The sequence below is a fragment of the Rhipicephalus microplus genome, chromosome 6 (genome assembly GCF_043290135.1).
Source record: "Rhipicephalus microplus isolate Deutch F79 chromosome 6, USDA_Rmic, whole genome shotgun sequence".
In the NCBI taxonomy this organism is placed as follows: domain Eukaryota; kingdom Metazoa; phylum Arthropoda; class Arachnida; order Ixodida; family Ixodidae; genus Rhipicephalus; species Rhipicephalus microplus.
The window spans coordinates 26733733-26746758 of record NC_134705.1 but is presented as its reverse complement, the minus strand read 5'-3'; the positions used below and the strand labels follow the sequence as shown (position 1 = coordinate 26746758).

The 13026-nt window shown below is 43.8% G+C and overlaps 1 protein-coding gene across 2 annotated transcripts in view; it reads left to right on the top strand.

Annotated features, from left to right (window-relative positions):
• The window catches only part of LOC119167703 (mitochondrial-processing peptidase subunit alpha), a 266289-nt gene that overhangs the window by 4111 nt on the left and 249152 nt on the right, over positions 1 to 13026 (top strand). For both annotated transcript variants that reach the window (XM_037419227.2, XM_075865852.1), the window contains exons 3-5: positions 3141 to 3220; positions 5547 to 5629; positions 6827 to 6929. In XM_037419227.2, the coding sequence (XP_037275124.2) occupies positions 3141 to 3220; positions 5547 to 5629; positions 6827 to 6929 (266 nt within the window). The remainder of the gene's footprint in view (positions 1 to 3140; positions 3221 to 5546; positions 5630 to 6826; positions 6930 to 13026) is intronic.

Genomic DNA, 13026 nt, shown 5'->3' with positions numbered 1-13026 from the left:
GGGCTCAGCTCTCTTTTAATCTAAGCTCACCATGGTTGTGGGAGCTGACGAGTATTATGTTGCAGAGAGATCACATTCTAACGGTTTCAAGATAGCTTTAAACTCATCAGGAGGAACTGCCTCTGTCATTTAAAAGGCCAGTAAATAAACCCGATGTACGAAAATTGATATAAAAAAAAAAGATGTATAATTTTGCTTTGTAAATATGCTGCCACCAAAATTTTGTGAATATTTGCTGTATTAAAGGAACCAACAACTGGCCAAAAAGTGCAACTACATGCTAGTTGAAAATGAAAAGGCCATGAAATAAATATAGTCACAGAATTCAGCATCCTATTTACATTGTGAGTAGGATTTATATTCAAAATATTGCTTAAAAGTAACAGGAACCATCATGTGGTGCAGCCTAGCGGGAGAGAATTCACTTCACTTTATTACCTTAAAGACCCCGGTGAGGGGGTATTACATAAGGGGTGGGTTAACAAATGGAGGTTACAGAGAGTGATCTTCTGACAAACAATATGTATTTATGTTTTGCGCAAACGTTGATGAACACGTGATGGCTGCAATGTCACGGGGAAGGCCATTCCAGTCCACTGCTGTGCGAAGAAAAAATAAGGCAGCAAAAGTAGTAGTGCGAGCGCGTGTGCATGCGAATAAATAAAGATGGGTTGTGCGGTGAGATATAGATGGGTTGTGCGGGATGATGTAAGGTGCTTGATTGCGGGAACTGTGAAAAAACTTGTGAATCAAACAGAGGCTGGCTATGCGACGACGCACAGAAAAATTAGCAACATCAATGTCACGTTTTAGGAATGATATGCTTATGTCGTATGAATATGAAGAGTGAATGAACCTAGTGGCACGATTTTGTACAGATTCTATTTCGTTTGTTAGGTATATCTGGTGCGGGCTCCAGATGGGCACTGCATATTCTTGTTTAGGTCTGATGAGCGATTTGCAAGCCAGAAGTTTTATGTCTAGTGGTGCGTGACGCAAATGACGTTTTAGGAAACCTAGGGATCTGTTCGCGGATGATGTGATGTTGTTGATGTGTGTGTTCTAGGAAAGGGAAGATGTTAAGGGGACGCCTAGGTATTTATATGACGGAACTTGTTCGATAGCGGAATTAGAGATTAGGTATGAGAATTATTAAGGATTACGCTGGCATTGAAATGAGACGAGTTTGCATTTAGTGGGGATAAGCTTCATTAACCAAAGATCACACCACTGTTGCACGAGATCAAGATCCTCTTGGAGTGTAGTTTGATTAGAAATGTTAGTAACTGTGCGATAGATGACACAGTCGTCGGCAAATAAACGGATATGGGAAGATACATGAACAGGAAGATCATTAATATATATTAGGAATAAGAGGGGTGCGAGTACAGATCCTTGGGGGACGCCGGATGTTACTGGGAGGGAGCTAGAACGGGTATTTTTAATGGAGACGAACTGAGAGCGGTTAGTAAGAAATTGTGTGATCCATGCAAGAATGTCGGGGTGCAGGTTCAGCTGGGAAAGTTTTGACAGTAGGCGTTTGTGCGGTACCTTATCAAAGGCTTTTGCGAAGTCGAGAAAGATTGCATCGGTTTGAAAATGATTGTCTGAACTGAAGCTATATTATGAAATATGGAGTCTATCATTTCGCTATACATAGTTGGGCAGACTGATGCTCTCATGTGCACCATTCCTCATAATTAAAGTATGTGTATTCTTATCCAGCCCCGCTCAATTCTGCACTGCTTATAACGTAAAAGTAAGAGCACGGTGAAAACCACCGCTGCGGTCCAGTAGACCAAATGGAGAAGTGGCGCATGCATGCAGAGCGCAGTACACCACCGCGCTCAAACTTAAACCACCTTCGCACTCACTGTTTGCAGCATGCGAGTATATGACTTCAGAAATACTCTGATCGCAAATGTTTCGTGGCATTTTCCACTTCGAAATTTCGTGATTAGACTGACTGACCGAAAAAGAAAAAAAAGTCACCATAAAAAATGGTGTTAGTTCCGTTAACGAAGTTACAGGGGTTAGAACATGGGTTTAAGCTGGTTTCGAATTTTTGCGCGACATTGGGGAGGGGAACGTGTAGCCCGTCATCGTGACTGGTCTAGATCAATCGATGAGCTGTGTGCTACGAGAAGTCGCCGATCGGCAACTTTGCCTCACTGCGCGTGAATGGAGGATTGTTCATGTGTAAGAAAGGAGTGCTGGAATTGTTTGTAATGGGGGCTCTGCGCGGCACGCAGGTTGTTATATTCAAAAAACGTGATCACCGCGATCTACCCTACGAATGGTCGGGCTTCTTCTTTAAGGTGTAAAAATAAATGGGGTGGAAGGGGAGTCGGAGCGTGTTGACTGGACCTTTAACAGAATAGCACCACCTTGTCTGTAATTTTTTTGATGAACCAAGAGGGCATTAATGTAAACACCACAGTATGAAAGAACAGATGAGATCACAGCTAGCTAAAGCTGCCATCATGGCATCTGGTTGTGCTGTGCTGATTGTCATTTTGCACAATCTGGGTACTCAGTAAATTACAGTGAAAGGCACTGAAAAGTATGCTTGCCTTGACACTTGGTGGGATTTGCAAAATTAATTTATCCCTGCTTAACCTGGCAGATCAGCCTGTAGTTATTATGACCTAGACAGCTGCTGTTTGTCACATTAGAAGCATCTAACATTTGCCAGGGGGACCTTCTGTAATGACTTTTGGTGTACTAGTTCTTGGTCAAAATGTGCTCACTGTACCACGACAGCGAGGGCGGGTCTCAGGACATGCAACTGTCAAATGTGTTTCAGACATTTACTTTTTTAGCTAAGACTAAAACACACAGTAAATCGTGTATGCCAGAAGACCTCATTAATTTTCACTCATGATGCAAAAAAGGTCATTGATCAGAAAGTGCGTTTCTCAATTTGCTTTATGTGTCCTGTGCAATGTCAGTGCAATTTACAGAACACCACTTGGTCAATACTTCTGGAGCCCTCCACTGTGGTGTCTCTCTATTGGGGGGTTGGGACATAAAACACCAGATATCATTATTATTCGGAATCTTCATTATGAAAACTAATGTGATTTTTCACGGTGTGTGCCACTGAAATTCAAATTTTTTTGTCACTATTGTCATTACAGTTGTCATTGATTCAGGATCACGATATGAAGCTCCTTACCCGAGCGGAGTTTCACATTTTCTCGAAAAGCTGGCGTTCAATGTAAGTTGTTGCTTCTGTCTCTTCATTTAAGCACTAGGCTGGTTTCAAAGCGGCCCTGCGGCGCTTTTTGAGCATGGTCAGAAAACGCTACTGATGAGTATTCAAGGCTCCCGAGAACACGCGAACCAAATATTATAGCACAGCACACAGCCTGGAAGTCACAATAAATTCCTAAAGTCAGCTGAAAATTGGCTTTATCTTTTTTTAACGAATGACGCTCAAAGCTCAAAAATCACTAGTCACAGCCATTTTATAAACCACTGCTTGATTTGAGCATGGCACGTTCAATCATTTCAGGGGGCCGCCTCAAGAGGCAGCCACACGCACGATTACACAAAAGAGTTGCGTATACGAAGGAAAAGAATGATAAAGGTCACAAGGCGCGGGTGATGTATTTTATTTCCATACGTCATCCCTCTCCACTTAGCTTCCAGTGGTTTCATTGGGACGAGGGAAGAGAATGCAATTGCAGTGTGTTGGCACTTCGCTTGTACTGGTCGTATTTGAAACATTTTTGCGGCGATGAATTCATGAGGCCAAAAGCTCCTTTAGTGAATCATGGCAACTTGAAAAAGGGTTGCAGGGCCCCTTTAAAGTAAGGATGAGAATTTGACACTTGCTAGTGAGATAAGGGACCGAATAGCAACATTGACAGAGAAAGCTTTGTGAACGGTGCAAGGTGATATGCTTTGCAGCATGCCCTTGTAGATTACCTACATCGCCTTTATTGTGAGGTAGGTAATCTTTAAACGAATAAATAAATAAAAGAATGCCACAGTACTGGCATATACATTTGTTTTTAAAGTGCTTTAGCGAAATTGGGATCTACTCATTCCGCGCCTCTGGCTACAAGAAAGCTATTCAGCCAAGGTATGACGACGGGGAAGTGCAAGAGAGGACTTGGATGGTAGTGCCAGGGGCGGCTCTGCACAGAAGCATTTATTAAAGAGGCCCTGCAACACTTTTTGGGCATGACCAGAAAACACTGCCGATCGCCGAGGCTCCCAAAAGCCAAACACATAGACTAGAATTTGCAGTAAATTCTCATAGTCAGCTAGAAGTCTACAAGTTATGGAACAGACCTGCAATACACCTTCAGTTCATACCGTAGCTGCCGCCACGCACAATCACACTGAAAGTAAGTCGTTCTTTCAAAGAAAAACAAGAAAAGAAAACAAAGGGACGCAAATTACTTGTCACACTGCGTAGCTATCGGCATGCTCACGAAAGGGCAGAGCTTGAAGCATGCGAGAAATACCTGTTGCTCTGCTTGAAGGATGCTGAAAAAAACTTGTGATTTGTGAAGTGGTAGTGCTAAAAATTAGACTCAAAAAAGTGTTGCAGAGCGTCTTTAATGAAAATCCAGGCAACGCTGTCATCACTTTCACCTGTAGACTCTGGTAAAGTTGCCTTGGCTGTGCTTGCCGGTCTCCAGTCAATTGCAGTCACACGACATTGCTGCTGTGTTTATGCAAGGTTTTACTGTCAATTTTTATGAAAGGGGATATGCGAGCATGTGGCGATCAAGCGGGAGTGACAGCAACCACAGCCTCTTTTCGCTACATCTACGAGTGCGGAGCAAGATGAAAAGTCATTGATGAGCAACCCTTCAATGCGATAGACCAGGTCTGGCCTCTTGTGTAATTGCATTGAATGTTTCAACAAGCGGTTTCCACCGATGAAGTAGCACAAAACTCACTGACGATTGAGCTCAAACATATGACTGCTTAAGATAGTTTATTTAGAAATGTTGTTCCCAAAAGTCTTTGATTCTGAGTGTTCTTAAAGGAAAGTGAGAGTGGATTGATATAGACTCTCATTACCACTAAATGGAAACCTCATGAATGGAACTACTAATATGATTGGTTTTTTACCTGTACAACCGCAACTCCTGTGAAACAGAACATCTTCCATTTAATGATAGTTTACTGGAGTACATATTCACTTATCAAGAATATGCTAGTAGGCTGACAAAAGAGTATTGGTCAAGCAAAATGATAAAAGACAATGCAAACGCGTCATGCACCCAACAAGAAGCTTTACCTAATAAAATTAATCTTGTTTCGTTGAGTTCGCATGATGTCAGTGGGACTTTTCCACTTGCATTGAGACATTAATAGAGATACAGCTCTTGAGTTATCACATGTGCACTGATGTTACTGTGGGCATCATTGTTCATTGCTCTCTTGTTGTATTACACAGCATCTATAAGTTGTGACGTGATGAAGCAAGTGATAATTGAGATAAGTAGTTGGCAGAGTGTGTAACGCAAAAAATAGCAGTGAATGACAGTGCCAAAAATAGTGTGTGCTTGGCTGTGTTTCAGTCGACACAGGAGTTCGAAAACCGAGACGCGGTACTTCAGGAGCTGGAGAAGCAAGGTGGCATCTGTGATTGCCAAGGTTCTAGGCAAGTGTATCCAAACTGCAGCACGGTTCGTGGCCGCACTGGCCTTGTCGCATAGCTTTGCGTCCAGTACTGCTATAGTGTCCTCTTGTTAGTGGTCTATAAATTTTATGTTCTGAATTTTCATAAGCTGCACGGGCATGAGCCAACCCTGCAGTCACCAAACAGATTGCCTGCAGAGATTGTGGTTGCAAGCTGTAGTTTGAAAAGTGTACTGTTGTCGTGAAACATCATCAGCAGCTCACATGCGTAATCATCGAGGCTAATCAAATGCAACTGCTGGGCGACCTTTTCATGAACATTTATGTATGTTGTTCATTATGTATATTATCTGAATAGGTGTATATTAATCTGCATGTAATTTTTTTGTAAATGTGGTTTTACTACAATAGAAAAGTACTAAGCCGTGAGAACACCTATTTAAATGTATTTGGGTTTGTATGTAATCTCTGTAAAGGTGGTTTCACTGCAGTAAAGTAGTGCTAAGCCGCTAAAGCAAAATCCTCACTGCTGTGAAGCTCCACCTCAACTTTAAATTAAGATATTACCCTTGAATCAGTTCATTTTATAAGCTTAAAGCTTGTTACACCGATTTACATGCTCCAAGTAAAGCAGGTTTTAAAATGTAATATATTTTACAGGTTATCACTTGCATTCTACCGGAAGTCAAATCCTGCTGTTGTTTACACTTCCCTTGAAGCAAAAACAAAGCATTTACACAGGCCTTGTTTCAATTAAAAAATATGGTGCATAATTAGGTCATGACAGATATACCTATCTTTGTTTGTGATATGTGATATATATACTATTCGAATTCTATTCAAGTTATTCAGCCAAAATCACACAACTGAAATTGGCCTCGAATTCACTTTGAACCTTGCTTATGTCTAAAGAATGTATCCCCTTTGACAAAATTTAGCCTTTTGTACTCCGGAACGTCGACGGCTGGTGACCTGAAGGTGGTTGGTTCAATTCCTGAGGCACAATTACGATAGAGGCCCACGTACTCTGCCATGTCAGCGCATACTAAAAAACACTAGGCGCTGGAAATTTCTGCGGCCCTCCACTATGACATCTCTCAATAAAATCGTGACAAAAAACACAAAATAATATTATTGTCATTATTATTATGGCAGCAAACATCAGCATTGTCCTCTCGTGCACTGCTATGTTGTGCCACGCCGGTTCTCCATGCTGCAGGGATACGATGATCTACGCTGCCTCGGCCGATGCTCGTGGCCTTGGCCCTGTCGTGCGGCTACTAGGTGACGTGGTTCTGCGGCCTCTTTTCCGTGAAGATGAGGTACTGTCAGAGTCTCTCACACCTTCTCTTTTTCCATCACCTATTCGACATACTTAGTTGTTGTCGTGAACGTTGACCAATGGACAAGAGCATTGAAACTGTGGGCTGCTTTTGGAGTTATTGATATCTGTAACAACATATGAAAATAAGCTGTCTCTGTTTAGTGGTCCAAGAATAGTTATTCTTTCCTGTTTTATTCAGTAAGCATTTCAGTGCCCACGATGTACACGATTTCACAATATCTGGGGTTGACATGTCGCACACCACTAGGGAATCATTACCACTATAAAAAATGAACTATTTTAGTTTTCCACAAAGGGCAATAATGAATCAGTGCCAACCATAGATCAAATTCTAGATCTTGCTTTGCCTATGGAATGATTTTGCCGGCCGGAATACTGTGCCAGCCACTTTGGCCTTCATCCTACACATTTGTACTGCCATTTGGAGAGTGTTCTTATCATGGTCTTTCACTCGTTGTTTCATGTCAAACTAAATAAGTGAAGAATTTTGAAAGCTGACGATACTTTTTCTTGCAAAAACCAAGTCACAGCATGCTCTCAGGAACTGATGGGACAAACGAATTTCACTGGGATCTGCATTCACCGATGAGCCAACAACTACTGAAGCTAATAATAATCGCAAATCATGCCAAATAAACGAGTGCATGGTTCGGCATACAGTCAAGCCCCTTTATAGTAGACATTTATGTAACAGACAAATGGGTGCTTACATTGAAATAGGTATCGATAACAAAACACATATAGGACACCCTCTTTATGAGCAACACCTCATTTAAAAGGCAAGAATTGCTCCCCTGTGCATGTCTCTTAAAGTAAAGAGTTTCAACTGTTTAACCATGTGGTCCTCATTTTATCAATATGTCGCATACAGTTCAAAAGTATTTAGAGCACACTCAAAAGGAACACGAAAAGTGGTTGTTCTATCAGTTGTTTATTGTATGTAGATTTCCCTTTCAATGCTTGTGCAAGTTAGCTGCCAAGACAAAGCTGGATATGGCTAGGAGAAACGAAAAACCATCTGGCAGCAGTTTCACCGGTGTTCTCTATTGGCTGTGTTATCACTTACATCATTTGCAGCGTCGTACCAAAGCACGCACGCCATTGGCTGCGTTGTGAATGACATCAGTCGTCCATCTCGCCGCAGCTGTGGCGCCAAGCGGGTTGGAGTTTTTCCCCAAACCTTCCCCATGGGTATGCCATGGACAACTCTAAAAAAGCGCCGACAGCGAAAACGTGAGAAAGCTCGCATTCCTCGGGCCATTTGTATAGTCTGGGTACAAAAACAGGCCCAGGAGGCCAGTGCCAACAGCAACTGCATGTTGATAATCCGGCAGCCTTCCAAGTCGTGCTAAATCACGAACGGGAATGCAAGCACTGGTGACGGATGGGTCCTGCAAACCATGCTACTGAGTTGGCTCGTGATGTCAAATGCTTGCAACAACGCTGCGCCGAACAAGGAATTCTTGGTTCTTGAAGAAGGGAAAAAGGCTCCTAATTTCTTTGTTGCCTATGGGACCAAAAGCAACGCTTGGTGGAGCTGCGACTTTGTACAGGCAGTGCCATCTCTGGCAGAAAAATGGAAGCTGGGTATGTACGTCGCGCGTTTTTTCTGGTTTCTACCACGCTGCTGCTCGCTCCGTGCACGTGCAGTGCTCTTGCACTGCACTTGTAGAGTCCTGCACCACTTTAAAAAAGTCTTCCGGCTGGACAGGCAGTTCAAAAAGCGAACGTGATCAAATCAGAAAAGTTGTTAATCACGTTTACATTACGGGGCAGACTAGCACGCTCGACTTAACGCGAAGTGCATTTTCGAGGTCCGTGACATTACCCTGTACGATAGGTCGAGGTAAGCTTCCTTCTGTGATACGTTAAATATACCGAATGGTGCTAAATGAAGCCATGCACGTGATCGATGACCTACGTTCTTAGCTATGCAAAAGATGATTGTTGTCATAGGCGGAGGGGGCAGGGCACTTGAATTGCTCTTCCACATTCTCCCTCTCTCTACAGAGAAAGACTTATTGAGGGTATTAAGAAGACAATGAACAAGTGTCTATTACATAAAAAGACTCATTTGCTTAATGTGTACGTCCTTCCGTATTCACCTTGTATAAGATTTCTAGATAAAACAAGTTTCCAAGGTAGCGACACCCTCCCCTTTCCTCCACACCTATGTTCCTGGAGCACCCCTTAGAAGGTTCAAAGCATTTATGTTTGGGTTCAGTTGCAACGATGAATAGATTATAATGAAGCAATATGGAAGGAAATGAGTCCAAGAATTAATAGTTACCTATATTAATATAAACGACACAACACAAGAGCAAGCGGGATGTGTCTTGCTCAACTGGCAATGTGCTGCAGCTCTATATTTTACACTACTAGCCATGGCATCTCGCATCCTACATCGTAGTTTGTCCAGTTCTCCGAATGTGTTTTGTTCGCTGTGCCACGGTGAACGCGCTTCTTGCTGGATCCTGTCAGTGACCACTGGGCGTGACGTTGTGATGAGTGGTTTCACCATGCTTGTGCACATGCAAGGAGAAACCACGGCCAGATTGGTAAGAACGCTTGATTAGCAGCACTGCGTTGGCAGTTTTTTTTAAGTGCGCCCAATTTCACAATCGTGATGCCAGGTAATTCTGGTGCCGTGCGTGGAACTTCCCAAAATATGAGAGTTCTACCGGTGAGGTGCCCCGAAGCAGCGCGTGTTGGCTTCTTTATGCCATGTGCTAGACGGTGGCTCGAACTGGTCAAGCGTGAAATGTTCCTGAATGTGCGTTCATTACACCCTCTTGCTGTTCTGCCCCTGCATGTTTGAAACAACTGGCACGCTTTAGATGGGCATTAGATGCACTCCTGGCGTTTCAGCAAAAACCAACAAATAAACCCTCTTCGCAATTGATTGATATGTAAGGTTTAACATACCAAAACCACCATATAATTATGAGAGACGCCGTAGTGGAGGGCTCTGGAAATTTCAGCCACCTTGGGTTTTTTAACGTGCACCCAAATCTGAGCACACGGGCCTACAACATTTCTGCCTCCATCGGAAATGCAGCCACGCAAATTACGAAGGCGTTCGCATTAAATGTTTTATAGCTACACTTCATGGTGTGCATCATTTTTTTGTTATTTTACCATTTTCTGTTATTTTAACACAACCCAGGGTTGCTGAAAAATTGGGATGTTGCATTGAACATGCACTGCTAAACAATCTTTGCTGACTTGGTGCCAACTGGAAAACTCCTCTTCTGCAGTTTGTATCCTGGCTAGGATTTCGTCTTTCATCGCGGCGAAAATTAGGCTGGAGACATATGCGCATGCGTACTCGTTGTGAACCTTTTGCATAATAATAAATAATACCACCAGCCATTTGCAAGATCACGTGCAAGGAATGCATCAATTACAGATGCGGGGGGTATGGAAAAGGAGGAGTGAGAGAGTGAGGAGGATGGCATCGAGAACAGTGAATGATGCTACCTTGGAAACTTGTTTTATCTAGGGACCTTAACCCTGCACAAGAGTCGTGCAAATGCCGCTATTTTTGTCATCCTGCAACTTCGTGCTTAATGCGAAGGAACTGCTGCGAAGCAACTTGAACTGCCACCCTCGTTTTTTTCTTTTCGATTCCCGTGTCGTGCTTGCACTCCCATTTTATGAGAATATTGACTGTACAGGTGACTGTACAGGTACAGGTCTGCTGCACAAACCCAGCTCAGGGTGAGCAGTGCAGAAATTAAGGTGCGATGTTATGTCAGGTGCGTGACGAGCTCTTGCAATCAGTGTACACCTGGACACAAACTGGTAGCACTCTACGGAGCGTGACACACATACACTCGACTTGTGTGTAAGAAAACTGCACATCTCCGAATGTATTTAGTGCCAATTTGATTCAGTGGCTTGAATGAAGCGACGAAAATAGAAAAAACCACCAAGGCGATGTCCAAGTGGGCTGAAAATGTACAAACGTTCGTTCTAGCGTGATGATGCAGCCTTCCTGATGCGTGAATGGCACTAGGCGAATGGCACTTGACAATGAGCGCAGTTCAATTGAAAGCAGCCAGTACTGCAATGCTAACCGGGGTATGACTTATGAGAGTGTCAACATTCAACAACGGCAGCTACATCTCACAAACTCAGGGAATGAAAACACACAGTTGTATAAATATACAACCGCAACTGGACTTTCACAATGCGAGGAGACAGGGAGCTATCATTACTGCTGCTGTTGCATGGACGTGCCGTGTTATGTACTGATTAAGGTAATCAAAACAAGTAATTTCAAGCGAATGGAGACAATGAAAAGTGAAGGCGAGATGTGCTATAACTTAATTTTTTCTTTTAACTGTGGTGATCTACGCTTGTTTTCATTCTCTCTTCTACGATTTGTCTGGAAACCGATAGTTTCATAAGTGGATCATGTGTCTTTGTACTGTCTGCACTTTCGTGGCACAGAACAATACTTTGGACATCGCTGACACTTCCATGTGGTCGCTTCTTTCATCTCGAAAAATTGACATCGAACAGCAAGTGTCTTGTTTCAGAACATCAAGCTGACGGCGCGGCACCAACTCTAAAACATGTGCTGCACCTGTTCCCGCTGGAGTGAAACACGCTGAATCACCTGCGTCCACGCATATCCCCAATTCCTCTGAGCTTGCCACCAGAGTTGCAGCGCGGCGTTGTCGTCGCTCCACAAACTTGAGCTTTGGGTCCCTATAGGCGACACAGCACAGTGTCTACACTGTAGAAGTGGCGTTGAGGCGTCAATGTGATGATAGCAGGAGTGCATTTGCCAGGGCGACTGCTGACTTTTGGCAGGAGTTTCTCCAGCAGCACGTTGGCGTCGGCTGCGACGTCTGTGACCGCCTGTGGTTCGAGAACTACTGGGATTGACGCATTGTGAAACACCTTTTACTACTCTATACACTCCTCCATGACTGTGATCATGTGAGGCACAAATGTATTTACTCACATAATTTGCACACTTCTTGTCGCATATTTGGGGCTCCGAAAAGGGGGTGCGCAAATTACGCGGGGATTTTGAGAACGCGTAGGACATACTGTACGATAGTCCTAACGCGTGCAGTATATAGGTATACTAAAAATAATAAATTGAAGCACAAATAAAGTGTACTTGTTAATTAAACAGAATTAGCGTATACTTCAACCGGTCATATCCGGTCACGTGCGGTTTAGTCATGATCACTGATCGAAAGTTCTTGAGAATCATCGTCGTGGCAGCTGTCACCGCCCTCCGAAAGCGCATCGTCCTCGGTTCTGTTGAGCGGGTTCGAATGCCCCTTGAAGCTCTTCTCGACAGTACTGGGAGAAACTAGGTCTCACAACATGGCTATACAGAAGGCCCTAAGCATTCGCATATATTTGAAAAGTCCTTCTTCAATGGCAGAAAACTTGTATTAGTGCACACTTGCTTTCTCCCGTACTGATCGCGCCCATCGTCACACGTTGAAGTTCATGCTGAAGTGCTTAGCGGTGGCACGATTCCAGTTTTTTTCGGCAAACTTCAGAGCAGCGATCTTGAATTTTGCCGTATATATATAATTACCATAGGTCATTGCAAGAGAACAGTAAAAGTGCGACGGTTGGATGGTGAAACCCAAACTTCAGAAATCAGCCAAGTGTGCGCTGCAGGGCGGACGCAGAGAACGAGGGAACAGTTGGCGCAACAGGCGCTCTAACGCCTCCTATGCACAAAGTTGTCCGGGCCATGACACAAGCGTACATTCTCATGGTACAGATTCTAGAGATAGGGGGAGGGAGGGAAACGCTCGAGCAGTTCCGGGGGGTGCGGTGTTCTAGGGACCGTAGTTCAGAGGAAGTCCTCAGAAATAGAGGCTTCGCTCTCGCAGCCCGCTTCATTGGGTTCGCCTGCTCGGGGAGGCGCACGCCCGGCGCGTTCGTTCGAGATGTCAAAAGGTCCTAAGTATCTTCGTGTGCGAGCTGGTGAGCTGGCTCGGGCGGGTCGAGGAGCACAAAATATGCAAGTAAGTTTTTTTTTCGTAAAGCCGGCAAAATATTAGGGGTGCGCGAATTATATGAAGGTGCAAGTC